This window comes from Kogia breviceps, chromosome 11 (genome assembly GCF_026419965.1).
Source record: "Kogia breviceps isolate mKogBre1 chromosome 11, mKogBre1 haplotype 1, whole genome shotgun sequence".
Taxonomy (NCBI): domain Eukaryota; kingdom Metazoa; phylum Chordata; class Mammalia; order Artiodactyla; family Physeteridae; genus Kogia; species Kogia breviceps.
Genome location: NC_081320.1, coordinates 13,097,494 through 13,111,161, shown reverse-complemented (window position 1 = coordinate 13,111,161; position 13,668 = coordinate 13,097,494). Strand labels below are relative to the sequence as shown.

General features: G+C 39.4%; 1 protein-coding gene across 1 annotated transcript in view; it reads left to right on the top strand.

The window, feature by feature from the left end:
* Positions 1–13,668, top strand: part of RMND5A (required for meiotic nuclear division 5 homolog A) — a 60,249-nt gene that overhangs the window by 24,593 nt on the left and 21,988 nt on the right. The window contains exons 3-4 of the mRNA XM_059079363.2: positions 9,553–9,687; positions 11,397–11,497. Coding sequence (XP_058935346.1) covers positions 9,553–9,687; positions 11,397–11,497 — 236 coding nt within the window. The remainder of the gene's footprint in view (positions 1–9,552; positions 9,688–11,396; positions 11,498–13,668) is intronic.

Here is a 13,668-nt window from a genome sequence, read left to right as displayed (position 1 = left end):
CCTTTTATGCAGGCATGACAGGGGTATGAGAGGAGAAAAAGATACTGGCAGGAGAAAATTTGGGGGTTTTAGCCTTAAAAAGTCATTTGGTTTGAGTGGGTGAGGTCAGATAAGTACTGGCTCTAAAGTTCTTACTATGTAATGGATAAATCCTTGTAGTAGAGAGACGTTAACGAAGGAAGGAGATTAAGGAAGGAAATGAAGGAAATTGAAAAGGCTAGAAAATTTAGTCTAAGATGAAAAAGCTAAGTTTTGAGTTCTGAAATATAGGCAGATAATTTGATTTATGTTTTGGGTGGAATTTTTAGAATTATTGAAAAGGAATGGTGAACAAAGTTATAAAAAGACAACAGTGATTAGAAGCTAGGAACAAATTCCCTAAAAATAAAACATGTCAAACTAACCGCCTTCACCATCCCCCCCCCCGCCACCAATTACTAGCAAGGCATTTAATAAAAATCTCATATTTTTGTGGTCAGGATGGAAGATGTTCCTTTTTAAATTATGTGGTTTGAATAGGAGCAGCCGTGTTCTTGATACCATGTCCACTTCGGTCACAGTGCTGCATGGTGTGAGGATGGGCCTGAGCCATCCAGGCTTGGCCACCTTTGGTTGCTCCAGGATGGGTACCTCAACGTCCTTCCCTAGGATCTTTCTCATTAGAGCCCTTATGGAAAGAAGGGCTGAAAATACGTGAGCCCTGGAGTGATTAGTAGCCCTTGAAAGAATCTGGTCTCTTGTGGGAAGCAAAACCTACATGTTGCGAGAATAAGGGAGGGGAAATCTTTTGAGACCCATTTATCTTCCTGTCTACCCCTGGTTACTTGTGCCTCTTTTAAAATCCAACTTACTTGGGCAAAAGAGATTTCTGTTTGTAGGAAGCAAGAGTCCTGACTTAAGCAGCTAGTTGCTCTCTGGGTCTCTTCACTTGTACTGGGCTTCAGTTTCTGTGAAACAGTATTGGTTTTGCCCTTTTCAGTCTGAAGATCATTCTCAGAAGAGGAGTTGAGTTCCGCTTTCTCTGCCACGTGTCCCATTACGTTATTAGTTTTAGGCTCTGAGCAGAATGAAACTACATTATTCAGTTGGTAATGATAATTATTTGTTGAATTATAGTCTAGTCCACAGAGGAAAGCCTGGACCTTTGCAGTCAAGTCTCAGATTAGGATACAGGATCAGAGAGCACCACTGGATCTGGAGTGGGGAACAAACCTACTTTTGCCTGAGTCTAGATGAAACAGCTTGCTTGGTCTAGCATCCAAGTTAGGTTGGGTTGAGAGGGGAAACAGACCCTATACCTATTTTTTTTTTTTTTTTTTTTTTTTTTTTTTGGTGGTATATGCAGGCCTCTCACTGTTGTGGCTTCTCCCTTTGCGGAGCACAGGCTCCAGACTCACAGGCTCAGCGGCCATGGCTCACGGGCCCAGCCGCTCTGCGGGACGTGGGATCTTCCCGGACCGGGGCACGAACCCATGTCCCCTGCATCCGCAGGCGGATTCTCAACCACTGCGCCACCAGGGAAGCCCCCTATACCTGTTAAGCTGTGCCAACTAATCCAGTCCTTAACTGTATTCAAGTGATTTTACATTAATGAATTTATTGTTAATGCCTCTGTTAAAGTGCTTTTGTGTTTTTATTTTTATTTATGTTTTCTAAAATGAAGCTCTTTTAAATGTAGAATCAGAAGATTTGGTGGCAAGGCCTGGCCCTCAGATTCAGCATCTGTGTTATTGAAGGCTTACCAGGGGATAGGTACTGATAGTAGATATCTTCATGTACATTATTTAATTTAGTCTTTAGCAACACCTTGTGAGGTAGAGATTGTGGTCGGCATACACAGATGTGAAAACTAAGACTTTGGTTAAGTAACCTGCCTGAGATCACAGAACTAGAAAGCAAATGGAAGAGCTGGGATAAACGCCCAGATTTTAAGACTTTGAAGAGCCTTTCCCAGCTGGAGTTCTTTGAAAGAATTAATTCCTAGTACCCTGAGGGCACCCACTATATGTATGAATTTCTGTCCTTTGCTTCTAGAGTGGTAAGAGGTATGTGCCTTCTTTGGGAGAATTAGTAAAATAGTCGCTCAGATTTCTGTAGTTGGTTCAGATAAGGAGGAAGTTGGGGAAGCAGATTGACCAGAGCAGAAAGGTATGTGAAATAACATGTAAAATAATTGTGAAGGACGGGGATGTAAATGTGACAGGTTGTTGGATTGTGGGGCATTTTAAGGATCTTAAAAGCCTAGCAGAGTAGTTTGGCACATGTCTGGCCACGCCACATGACTCCCCTTTGTTTATAAAGAAATAACTTAGCGGTGTGCACCCCCTAACCGCCCCCACCTTCCTTGATCTGGCTAATCTACCTACCTCTTAACTTTGAAAACTAAAGGAGAGGTATGAATATCATGCAGAGGAGAGACTGGAATGTCTAAAAGGAGCAACAGTTATAAATGCTCATTATGAGACACTACTAAATTTATTTTCCAACCCATAGTTGGCAAAGCACTGCTGTCTGGTATATACCTGCATACGGATTATTTTATTATGGGGCGTATACCTCATCATCACCTTTACTAAGTTTACTAGAGAAAATTTAACAATTTTTCCCTGAAGGGTTTGTAACAATTTATAGTCCCACTGAACATATATAACAGTTTCTGTTTCCTCAATTCCTACTTACACTTGGTATTATCAGACTTTTAAAAAATTTAAATCAATCAGATGCATGTGAAATAGTATCCATTTGTATTAATTTGCATTTCCTTCATCATCTTTGAAGTTGAGCATCTTTTCATGTTTGACCATGTGGATTTTCTCCTTTGTGAATTTCTTGGTTATTTGTCCACTGTTTTCTACTGGGTTATTTGTCTTTTTTATTGATTGGTAGGAATTTTTTTTAAAAAAAACCTCTTTTGGATACTCATCTTTTTGGGGTTGTAGTGAAGTAGGTATCTTTTCCCAGCCTGCATGGAACCAGAATCCGGGTCTTTTTGTTCTCTGTTAAATATTCTTTGCAGTTTACCTCTCACTGCTAAATCAGATTAACTGGGTGCTTAGAAGGGAAGTTGATTCCTGGTGGGTGCAACAGCACATAGTTAGGTTCACAGGCCAATTTTTCTTCAAAAGTAGATGGAGAAGTTTTAAAAAAATTCACAGTATTAAAGAATTAGCACTGAGGAATTAAAACGAATGCTGAGTTTTATCATGTATGGTTATCACTACCTGCTCAATAATTATAATTTAATAAAATGTATTTCAGAAATGGATTTGTTTTGGGTGGTGAGCAGGGAAAGCCAGTCCTTAAGTCTAACCAATTTGTAAGCATGTTCATGATACGGCAGAGAGGTAGGATGGTTTTCGATTTCATGGTTTCATAGTGGTGGTCTGTTAAAGTTATTTACTCCTCCTCTGCCTAGCTTCCAGATTTTAAAACTTTTAATCCATCAAAAATGTGAATGATACTAAAAGTACATGAGGTGGTGTACGAATTTATGTGTCCTGATTTCTCTTTTTAAGCCATAATATCTTTTCTAGGCGGACATACCCTTGAATGTGTGCTTTTTTGCTTTTGATTCTTTTTTGAATCCTGCCTTCACATTTAAGAACATCTTTCCACTTTTTTTTCCTTTTCCTTTAAAAATATAAAAGGAAAAAGTATAGTAAAACAGAAGTGGTAATAGACAGATGTTTCTCTTCACTAGCTACTTCTTGGCTGGTTTGTGGTGCTGCTGATTTCCTGGGCAGCCATGCAAATGAGTTTGGTCACCTAGCAACAGGGGCTAGAACTGATCCTTGCTCTGATGCAACAGTAAGAACGTGCAGTTAAAACAAAAGGAGTTCTGATACTATATTGCATTTCCTCAATATAATTTTAGCTTTAATTTTTACTGCATGTGAGCAGAAAATAAGCTATGAAAAAAATTTACTAATCGACCTCAGTAGTTTAAACTGGAAAATCAGAACGGTAGAAGGGAGCTCAGAAATTTTCATCAAATGCATTGCTTATTCATGCTTAGTTGTATTTTCCAAGACTAGCAAATAAGTTCTAGAACTTGAATGTAGTAGAGGTATCCTGAGTGCAAGGGTATTCGATTTTTCTTACCACCTGTGTAGTAGTGACCATGGTACACATTATAGGAATAAAGTTACATGAAGAGCATTGTAAAACCATCTAAATTTGTTTAAATGTTAGACTTTCTCATTTTAAAGTCATCAAGTTTTCTAGGTGAACATGTACCTTTGGTGTGTATATTAAGGAAAGATTTAAAGGAATTATTTTGTTTGATTGGAGCAGTACTGTCTGGTGGTAGCTATTAAAATCCTGACTAAGTATATACTACCAAAAAAATTGTCTGGTTTTTTTTTTTTTTTTTTTTTTTTTTTTTTTGTGGTACGCCGGCCTTTCACTGTTGTGGCCTCTCCCGTTGCGGAGCGCAGGCTCAGTGACCATGGCTCACGGGCCCAGCCGCTCCATGGCATGTGGGATCTTCCCGGACCGGGGCACGAACCCATGTCCCCTGCATCGGCAGGCAGATTCTCAACCACTGCACCACCAGGGAAACCAAATTGTCTGTTTTAATGTGGTCTGTGCTTTGAGCTGACCATTGTGTCTTCCAAAGTTTTTTTTCTTTCTTTCCTGCAGAATAATAGACACCTGATAAATTTGTTGGGGGTTGATGCGGTTGGGGAGTAATCATTAAATGAATAAGTAGAAATCTGAAGGTTGTATTTGGATTGAATGAGGTTGATAGATCAGTGAGGAATCTTAATTAGTCTCAATGATTCTTGCTTATAGGGTGCATTCAGACAGTTATACAGTTATAGGCAGATTTCTGAGTTCATAATAAATTCTGTCATCTTCTGATACCCATTCCTTTAGTCACTTGAATGGCCATTTGTCAGGGGAAATAAAATATGGGAGAGTGTACATCAGTTACCCTTTTAGGCCTGTACCTTAGTCCAGAAGAGGAACAAGATAGCACCATCTTCACTTCTAGTGTTCTAGTTGTCATAGACAGCATAAATATATAATAATTTGCTTAAAAGCATTGATGAACTGTTATGAAATCATCTCTCAACAGGCAGAATCTGATAAGCAGATGGGAAATTAGAGAACCTTATCCAAACAATTCTGGCTTTTCTTTAGTGCTAGATAGTCTATTCAGTATGGGCATGGAGACTATTGCTGTAGCATCTAGATACCCTGTATTATTTCCATTCTTTAGATTAAGTGCCAGGCCAAGAAAGAGGTCTATAAAAAGAAAATGAATAAAAATGAAGACTCAAAGTAATTTTGCTTTTTGTTTTTGTGTGAGTAATTCCAAATGTTAATGTGCATATTTAGTCTTAGGCTACTGACTTGACATCTAAGACTAGATAGCTCTTTAAAGAAAAATGGGCTTACTTTTGGAGAGGAGAGCTCTCCTGCATTGTAGTGATTGTAAATGGTAGGTGGTTTGCAGTTCTATTACTACCTGTTCGTGTATGTACTGTAAAATAATCCTGTGTCGTGTGGACTGTATTTAAGCAATGATTGACTAAGATTGTAATTTCAGTAAATCTAAATGATCTCGTCAAATTAAAGTCATGTGCTTCAAAAAAAAGAAAGAAAGAAAGAAATGCAAGAGGTTTACCAGGGGGTAATGCCTATGAAAGATAAGACGGTGGAAGTAAAATTGGGCAGGGAAAGCTTTCAGAGGTAGCTTTGTTTTTCCTTCACTCTTGATGTTCCGAGTTGTCTTCCACTAGTATAATTTCCCTTCTATCAGGAGAACTTTTAGCGATTCTTTTAGAGCAGGCCTTCTGTCAACAAATTCAGCTTTCCTTCATGTGAGAATGTCTTTATTTCACCTTCATTCCTGAAGGATGTTTTCACTTGGTACAAAATTGGGGGATGACAGTTCTTTTCTTTTAGTACTTGAAAAGTGTGCCACTTTCTTCTGGTCTCCATGGTTTCTATTGAGAAATCTGTAGTCATTTGAATTATAGTTCCCCTATAAGTAGTGCATCACTTTTCTCAATAACTATTTCAAGATTTTTTTCTTTGTCTTAAGTTTTTAACAGTTTGATTACGAAGTGTCTAAGTGTGGATTTCTTTGAATTTATCCTTTTAGGAGTCTGCTGAGCTTCTTGAATCTCTAGATTTATGTCTTTTGCCAGGTTTGGAGAATATTAAAAACATTTTTTTCTACACTGTACTCTTCTGTTGTTCTAGCACTCCATTGACATGACTGTTAGATCTTTTGTTATTGTCATGCAGGGCCCTGAGGCTCTGTTCAGTTTTTTTCAATCTTTGGCTATTCAGATTAGATAATTTCTATTTATCTTCACTAACTTTTGCGCTGTCACCTCTGTTCTGCTGTTGAGTCCATGGAACAAGTTTTTAATTTTGATTACTGTATCTTGTTTCGTGCTGAGGCTTTCTGTCTTTTGTTTCAAAGTGTTTGCCCTTCCTTCTTGAAGCAATTTTATAATTGTTCTAACGTCTTTGATGATACCAACATCTGTCATCTTTGCATTGTTGTCTGTTGAACACCTTATGTGAATTTAGATTTTCCTAGGTCTTCGTATGACAAATAATTTTGGATTGTATTTTGGACATTTTTAATATTATGTTTTGAGCCTCTGGGTCTTATTTAAGTTCTGTGGAGAATATTGATGTTTTTGTTTTAGCGGACTTGACCTGGTTGGGTTCAGGCTACTCAGTCTTCTCTGAGTTTTAAAATAGTTTCAATGTCAGCTTCATTTCCAGAGCCGTTACAGAGCTATTCAGATATGTTCTGTTTGTGTGCCAACCAGTGGCCATTGTGGGACCTGGAAACTAGGACTGTCTCTTAGTTCAGTTTTCAAAGTCTGTGGTATGCTGCTGAGGGTCAGACCCATGCCTGTATAACTTGAGGGTGAGCCCAGGAGTTCATAAACAACTTGGTGGGGGGATCACTTACCTGCATTCCTTTCTCTCTGTGTGATCTCCCTGCTACTTTATGGCTCTCTGGGGCTGCCTTTTTAGTCATCCAGCGAGAAATCTGGGGCTTTACTTACCCTGCTCTCCTGTATATTTACCATAACTCTGCCTATATCTGGGGCTACAGGGTGGAAGGACAGAGAGAAAAGATGCAAGAGGGGTTTTTGCCCCTTGCTCTTGGGACCATAGCTTCTCTGACTGGAGAGGAAGGATCCCTTTCTAAAGGTGCCCCAGAGTTTTAGGTTGCCTGCTGTGGTAGACAGAATTCTAAAGGTCTCCCAAGATTCTTGTCCCATGGTTATTCAGTCAAACATAATCTAGGTACTGCTGTGAAGGGTAGAAATAGAAACTGATTTAACTACAGACTGCCTTGAGCTACAGTACAAGAAGAGGGAGGGGAAAAAGCCTGCGATTTCCCCCACTCTCTATGTGGTAGGAGAATACACTCCTGTTCCCCATGCCGGAACCGAAGGGCTTCTCCTGGAGTGTTCTGTCCACATCCTGGGTGCCCAGTTGTGGGTTTTGGCTGCATTGCATCCAGGCTAAGAGACATTGGAGGGAGAAAAGTAGTAAACTCACTGCCAGTTCTTTGCCTTCCTCCCCAGTCCGCTTACTACTTTTTACTTTTTTGTTTCCTCAAGTAGCTACTCCATTCACTCCTGATTTTGTAACTACATTCAGTGGAAGAGACAGGTTGGGTTTTTAAGGATTCTTTTTTTTTTTAACAAATGGAGTCATAATTTTGTAGTTTTGTAGAAGTTGCTTTTTTTCACTTAAGGTGTTATGGACATTTTTCCATGTTAGTAGATACAGAGCAATGAACCTCACTTTTTAATTATGAATAGTAATACTAGCATAATAGCAACTACCATTTCATTGAATCAATAAGGAAGTATATTAATTTATGAGGGCTGCTATAATAAAGTACCACAGACTGGGTGGCTTACACAGACATTTATTTTCCCACAGTTCTGGAGACTGCAAGTTCCGTATCAAGGTGTGGCAGGGTTGGTTTCTTCTGAGGCCTTTCTCCCTGACTTGTAGATAGCCATCTTCTGCCTGTGTCATCATGTGGTGTCATTGTCTGCTTGGGCTGCCATAACAAAATTCCATAGACTGGGTGGTTTAAACAACAGAAATGTGTTTTCCCATAGTTCTAGAGACTGAGAAGTTCAAGATCAAGGTGCTGGCCAATTCATTGCCTGTTGAAGGTAGACACCCTCCTTCCTGGCTTGCAGATGACCACCTTCTCACTGTGTCCTCATGTGGTGGAGAGTGAGTGAGCAAGCGAGCGGGTCCTGGTGTTTGTTCCTTGTCTTTACAAGACCACCAGGCCTACCGGATTAGGGCCCCACCCTTAGAACTTCATTTAACCTTTACCACTTTCTCCCAGACTCTGTCTCCAGATACAGTCACACTGGGGTGTTGCTGGGGCTTCCATGTAGGAATTTGGGAGGGACACAGACGTTCGGTCTGTAACACATGGTCTTCCCTCTATACCTGTCTGTGTCCTGATTTCCTCTTTTTATAAGGATACCAGTCCTGTTGGATTAGGGCTCTCCTTAATGACCTCATTTTAACTTCATAAAGTATTGGGAGTTAGGACTTCAACACAGGAATTGTGCAAGGATGCAGTTGAACCCATAAGAGTATTTTTCTCTGCTTAAGATAAGGAAACTGAGGCTCACAGACCTTGAGTAATTTTGGCCAAGATCACACAGCTAGTAAGATAGAACCAGGATTCAAACCCAGGTAGATTGGCCCCAGAGCCTGTTCTTTGAACTATCTGGCCATTCTCCTATCCCCAGTCTCCACCTTGGCATGGCAGTTGTTGGCAGGTGCCATGGATTATTGAATATAATCCTATGCTGGACATAATGGGTTTTCTTTTTTCTTTTTTTTCTGTTAGACAGTGCTGCATTGAACATGCTTTTTTTTTTTTAATATATAAATTTATTTATTTATTTATTTGGCTGTGTTGGGTCTTCATCTCTGTGCAAGGGCTTTCTCTAGTTGGCGGCGAGCGGGGGCCACTCTTCATCGCGGTGCGCAGGCCTCTCACTGTCGTGGCCCCTCTTGTTGCGGAGCACAGGCTCCAGACGCACAGGCTCAGTAGCTGTGGCTCATGGGCCCAGTTGCTCCGTGGCATGTGGGATCCTCCCAGACCAGGGCTCAAACCCACGTCCCCTGCATTGGCAGGTGGATTCTCAACCACTGCGCCACCAGGGAAGCCCAGACATGCTTTTACAGGTATCACTGCACACCTCTGAAAATATTGCTATTGTATAATGCCTAGAAATCAATTTATATTCACAGAAGTCATCATTAAATTTATGTATTTCCCCAAAATACCGTCAAAAAATGTGCTTGTTTACCCTCCCAGCGATAATGAGTGAGAGTGGCAAGTTTTAGAAAAGAGCAATGGAAAAGCTAATTCCTTTCATAAGCTACAGATTAATTGGAATTGGGTACTTATTTGAGGTGTCTCAGAATGAAACAAAGGCCATTGTTTCTGTTAAGTTAGGTGGGGTGAAAACATGTCAAGTGATGTATCCTGGTCAATTCATGATTTGCTTTCTTGTTTTTCAGAATTTTGATTCTGACATTAGCAGTGTGGGAATAGATGGCTGCTGGCAGGCAGACAGCCAAAGGCTTCTCAATGAGGTCATGGTGGAGCACTTCTTTCGACAAGGAATGCTGGATGTAGCTGAGGAGCTCTGCCAGGTAACAGTGTGCCACCTGCGAGAGGATGGAACAGAAACAAGGGGAGTCCTTGCAGTTTTTAAGTCTTCTAAGCCATAGACAGATTTTTACATTTTAATCATCTGGGCTGACTTCAGTTTACTAGGAAGTTTTTTTTTTTTTTTAAGTTGGTGAAAATTATAGTCCTAGAACTTGTTATTCAAATTATTTCCTTATTCCTGCCCCAGAATGTTAGTCCCGGGTCATCAATCAAGGGTCAGAAGTGATGCTACTTTTTCAAACATCTCCTCTTTGGTTTTTTTGAGTTTTTTTGTTTGTTTTTTTTAAATAAGCCAGGGCATTTTATTTATTTTTTTAATTAATTTTTTTATTGGAGCATAGTTGATTTACAATGTCGTGATAGTTTCTGCTGCACCGCAAAGTGAATCAGCCATACATACACATATACACACTTTCTTCTAGACTCCATTCCCATATAGGTCCTTACAGAGCACTGAATAGAGTTCCCTGTGCTATACAGTAGGTTCTTATTAGTTATCTTCTATATACAGTAGTATGTATAAAACATCTCTTTTAAGAGGGAAGGTTAGTATAGCAGAGAAGAAAAGGACAAAGAGGTTTATATTTGCTTTTCTCATCTAGCCCAGCTTAAAGAACTTTGTTTATCAAATGAATTTCAAGCTAAAATTTACTTCAAGTGAGCAGCATTTGTCTTTTAATCCAATTACACATGAAGTTAGGGGTCTCAGAACACTTTACCAATACCGCATAGTCATAATATTAGCAGCTGCCCTGTATTGAGTATTTACCACCCACCAAGCCCTGCCTTTATTCCTCACTGCAACCCTGTGAGGAAGAAATGACTGCTCCCATTCTACAGATATAGAATCTGAGGTCTAGAGAAGTAACCAGCCCAAGGCCATACAGGTTCTTAGTGGAGGAACTTGGATTCAGTTCCAATTTGTGTGTTTTCAGACTCTGTTCTGTGGCTTACATTCTGTGCTGTTGTATTTTCCATTTAGAAAAATGACTGACCGTAAGGATTAAATAATTTAAAGCCAGTCTGTAAACCAGACCTCTAATGTAAGCCTTTTCTGTTAAACAATTCAGATAAGCAATAACTCAAGTCTTCCTCTGTATGTTACAGGATTTTGTGTGTGTGTCCATATAAATTTCCTAAAATAAATTGTGTCATTTAGGATTAAGTTTTGTTTACAAGTAACAGAGACCTAAAATACTGATGCCTTAAACAAGAATCAAATTTATTTCTCTTACACAGAAATCGGAGGTAGTAAGCCATCCACTGTATATATGGTAGCCATGTGCCGTGAAGCTGTTAGGGACCTTGGCTGCTTGTAGCTCTGCTGTTTCTAAGGTGTCCCTTGTCCACATGGCCCAGGATAGCCCGAACCCCAGCTAGACATTTTGTATTACAGGAAGGGGCAAAGAGTATATACTTATGTTTCATTGGCCAGAACTTACATTTTTGGAAAGCCATGCCCAGCTTTATTCCATAGGGTTATGTGCCCAGCTAAAATTTGGGGTTTTACTATTATAGAAAAGGAGGAAGAACGATACTGGGGCTCAGTCATCAGTCTCTGCCAGAGAAATGCATGGTAAAAAGAAATTATCTTTAGTGATTTGCCTTACATTTTATAATGTAGAATATGCTTTTACCATATCTCTTTATTCTGATTACTGCTAATGAAAGTTCTTTCAATTTTTTTCAGGAATCTGGTCTTTCTGTAGACCCAAGCCAGAAAGAACCATTTGTGGAGTTAAACCGAATATTAGAAGCATTAAAAGTCCGAGTTCTGAGACCTGCTCTGGAGTGAGTTACTGAGTTTGTTTTCTTTTGGGTACTTTGAGAGAACTCTATAAGAAAATGGAATCAGAAAACACATTAGAGATTTTCAGATTATATATATATCTCACCTGGGGTAGACTTCAGAGGCATCAAGGGAGAATTATTTTATTTCTTTTAGCAAAGTGAGTTTGGGGGATATGCAATATGAGAAAATGGTTAGGGCTTATTTCACTTATCAGTTGGTCTGAATTCCCATGAGAGAAGAGGGTTTCCTCTAGCTAGGCACACCTCTGCTTTAGACTAGCTGTATAACTGAAGGACTGTTGTTCAGATGGTCTGAGTTTGATATTTGAACTTCCATAATGTTCTGGGTTTGGTGCTAGCATTCTAAAAAAAAAAAAAAAAAAAAGCAATTTAATTGTTTATTGGAACCAAGTGGTATACGTAAAGAGAACAAATATTGTTATGGAGTTTTACTCTAATTGCCATCATAAAATAATTCACTGTGAACTGGTCATTGATGTGAATTATATGAAATTACTGGGTTAACTCTAATAAATATTATCCTAGTACAGAATCAGCAGAGTTTTTCATAATGGGCCAGGTACTAAATATTTTAGGCTTTGCAGGCCACATAAGGTCTCCGTTGCATATTTTTCTTTATTTTATTTTACAATCCTTTAACAATGTAAAAAAAACCGTCTTGACCATCTGGCATACAAAACAGGCAGCAAGTCCTGTTTGGCCCGTGGCCATAGTTTGCTGACCCCTGTCCTAGAATTTTTTAATGTGAGAATTATCAGGTTATTTGTTTTAAAAAGAAAGAAAGGAAGAAAGGGAAGGAGGAAGGAAGGAAAGTTATAAAATAAAAGGAAGAAACTGGGTGATAGAAGCAGTGATTATTTTGAGGTCATAGCCTTAGAATCTGGGATTTTAAAACTGCAAGTATTTGATATCGTTGTTATCAGGAAAAAAATAGTTGGGAAGATCCTTCATGAGTTTTAAAAAATGCACTTTCTTTTCCTTCTACTAACCCATTTAATTCTTCATAGGTCAGTTTTCTGTTTCTCATCATTTCTCAGTTCTTAGAAAATTTTGCAGAGTTCTAAAACCAGCCTAGGTGAACAGGCAGAGATAGAGTCCTGTGTAAATTTATAAGTATAAAATTACTGTATAAATTTTAAATATGAGGTAACTCATTTATTTCATTTTCGTTGCTGCATGCGGACTTTCTCTATTTGCGGCGAGCAGGGGCTACTCTTCGTTGTGGTGCAGTGGCTTCTCGTTGGCGGAACGTGGGCTTCAGTAGCTGCAGCACGTGGGTTCAGTAGTTGCGGCCCTAGAGTGCGGGCCCTAGAGCGCATGGGCTTTAGTAGCTGTGGCACGCGGGCTCTAGGGCACACAGGCTTCACTAGTTATGGCATGCGGGCTCAGAAGTTGTGGCTCACAGGCTCTAGAGCGCAGGCTCAGTAGTTGTGGCGCATGGGCTTAGTTGCTATGCGGCATGTGGGATCTTCCCAGACCAGGGATCAAACCCCTGTCCTCTGCATTAGCAGGTGGATTCTTAACCACTGCGCCACCAGGGAAGTCCCTCATTTATTTTAATTCTTTAAAGATGTAAACGTCACTTAAGCAGCACCACTGTGTACTAGGCATATTACCTTTATAGTTTGATCTTTTTTTAGCAGATTTTATTGTGACATCCCTGTGAGATTAAATTTAATCAAGTTCCTCTAATAGCACCTCTTAAACAAAATACAGCAGCCATTCTTCTGTCTACTTTTATATTCCACCTAAATGATTAAACAATTATAAAGGAGAGTGAGGGAGCCTAAATATAAAAACGTAATGGGTTTCCCAGTTGTCTTATAGTGATTTAGAAATAATACAGGAGATGTTATTTCAGGTAATAGTCATTTTTCCATTAATTTCTCAGGTTTGTCATCAAACTTTTATTGAGTGCTTATTATGTACCGGAGACTGTGCTGAGTATTTGGACTGCTTTAGCCCTCAAAATTCTCAAGCCTTGTTCCTTTTGGAATGAAGAAAATTCATAAGACCCTTTTAACTTTGGGCTTTTTCTGTAAGATCTAAGTTTCTGACTGGTAACTGTGGCATATATATCACTGATTTCTGTAAATGTTTTCTGTTATTTGTAGCCTCAAGCAGTGCCTCTCAGGCAAAGGGAGGACTCA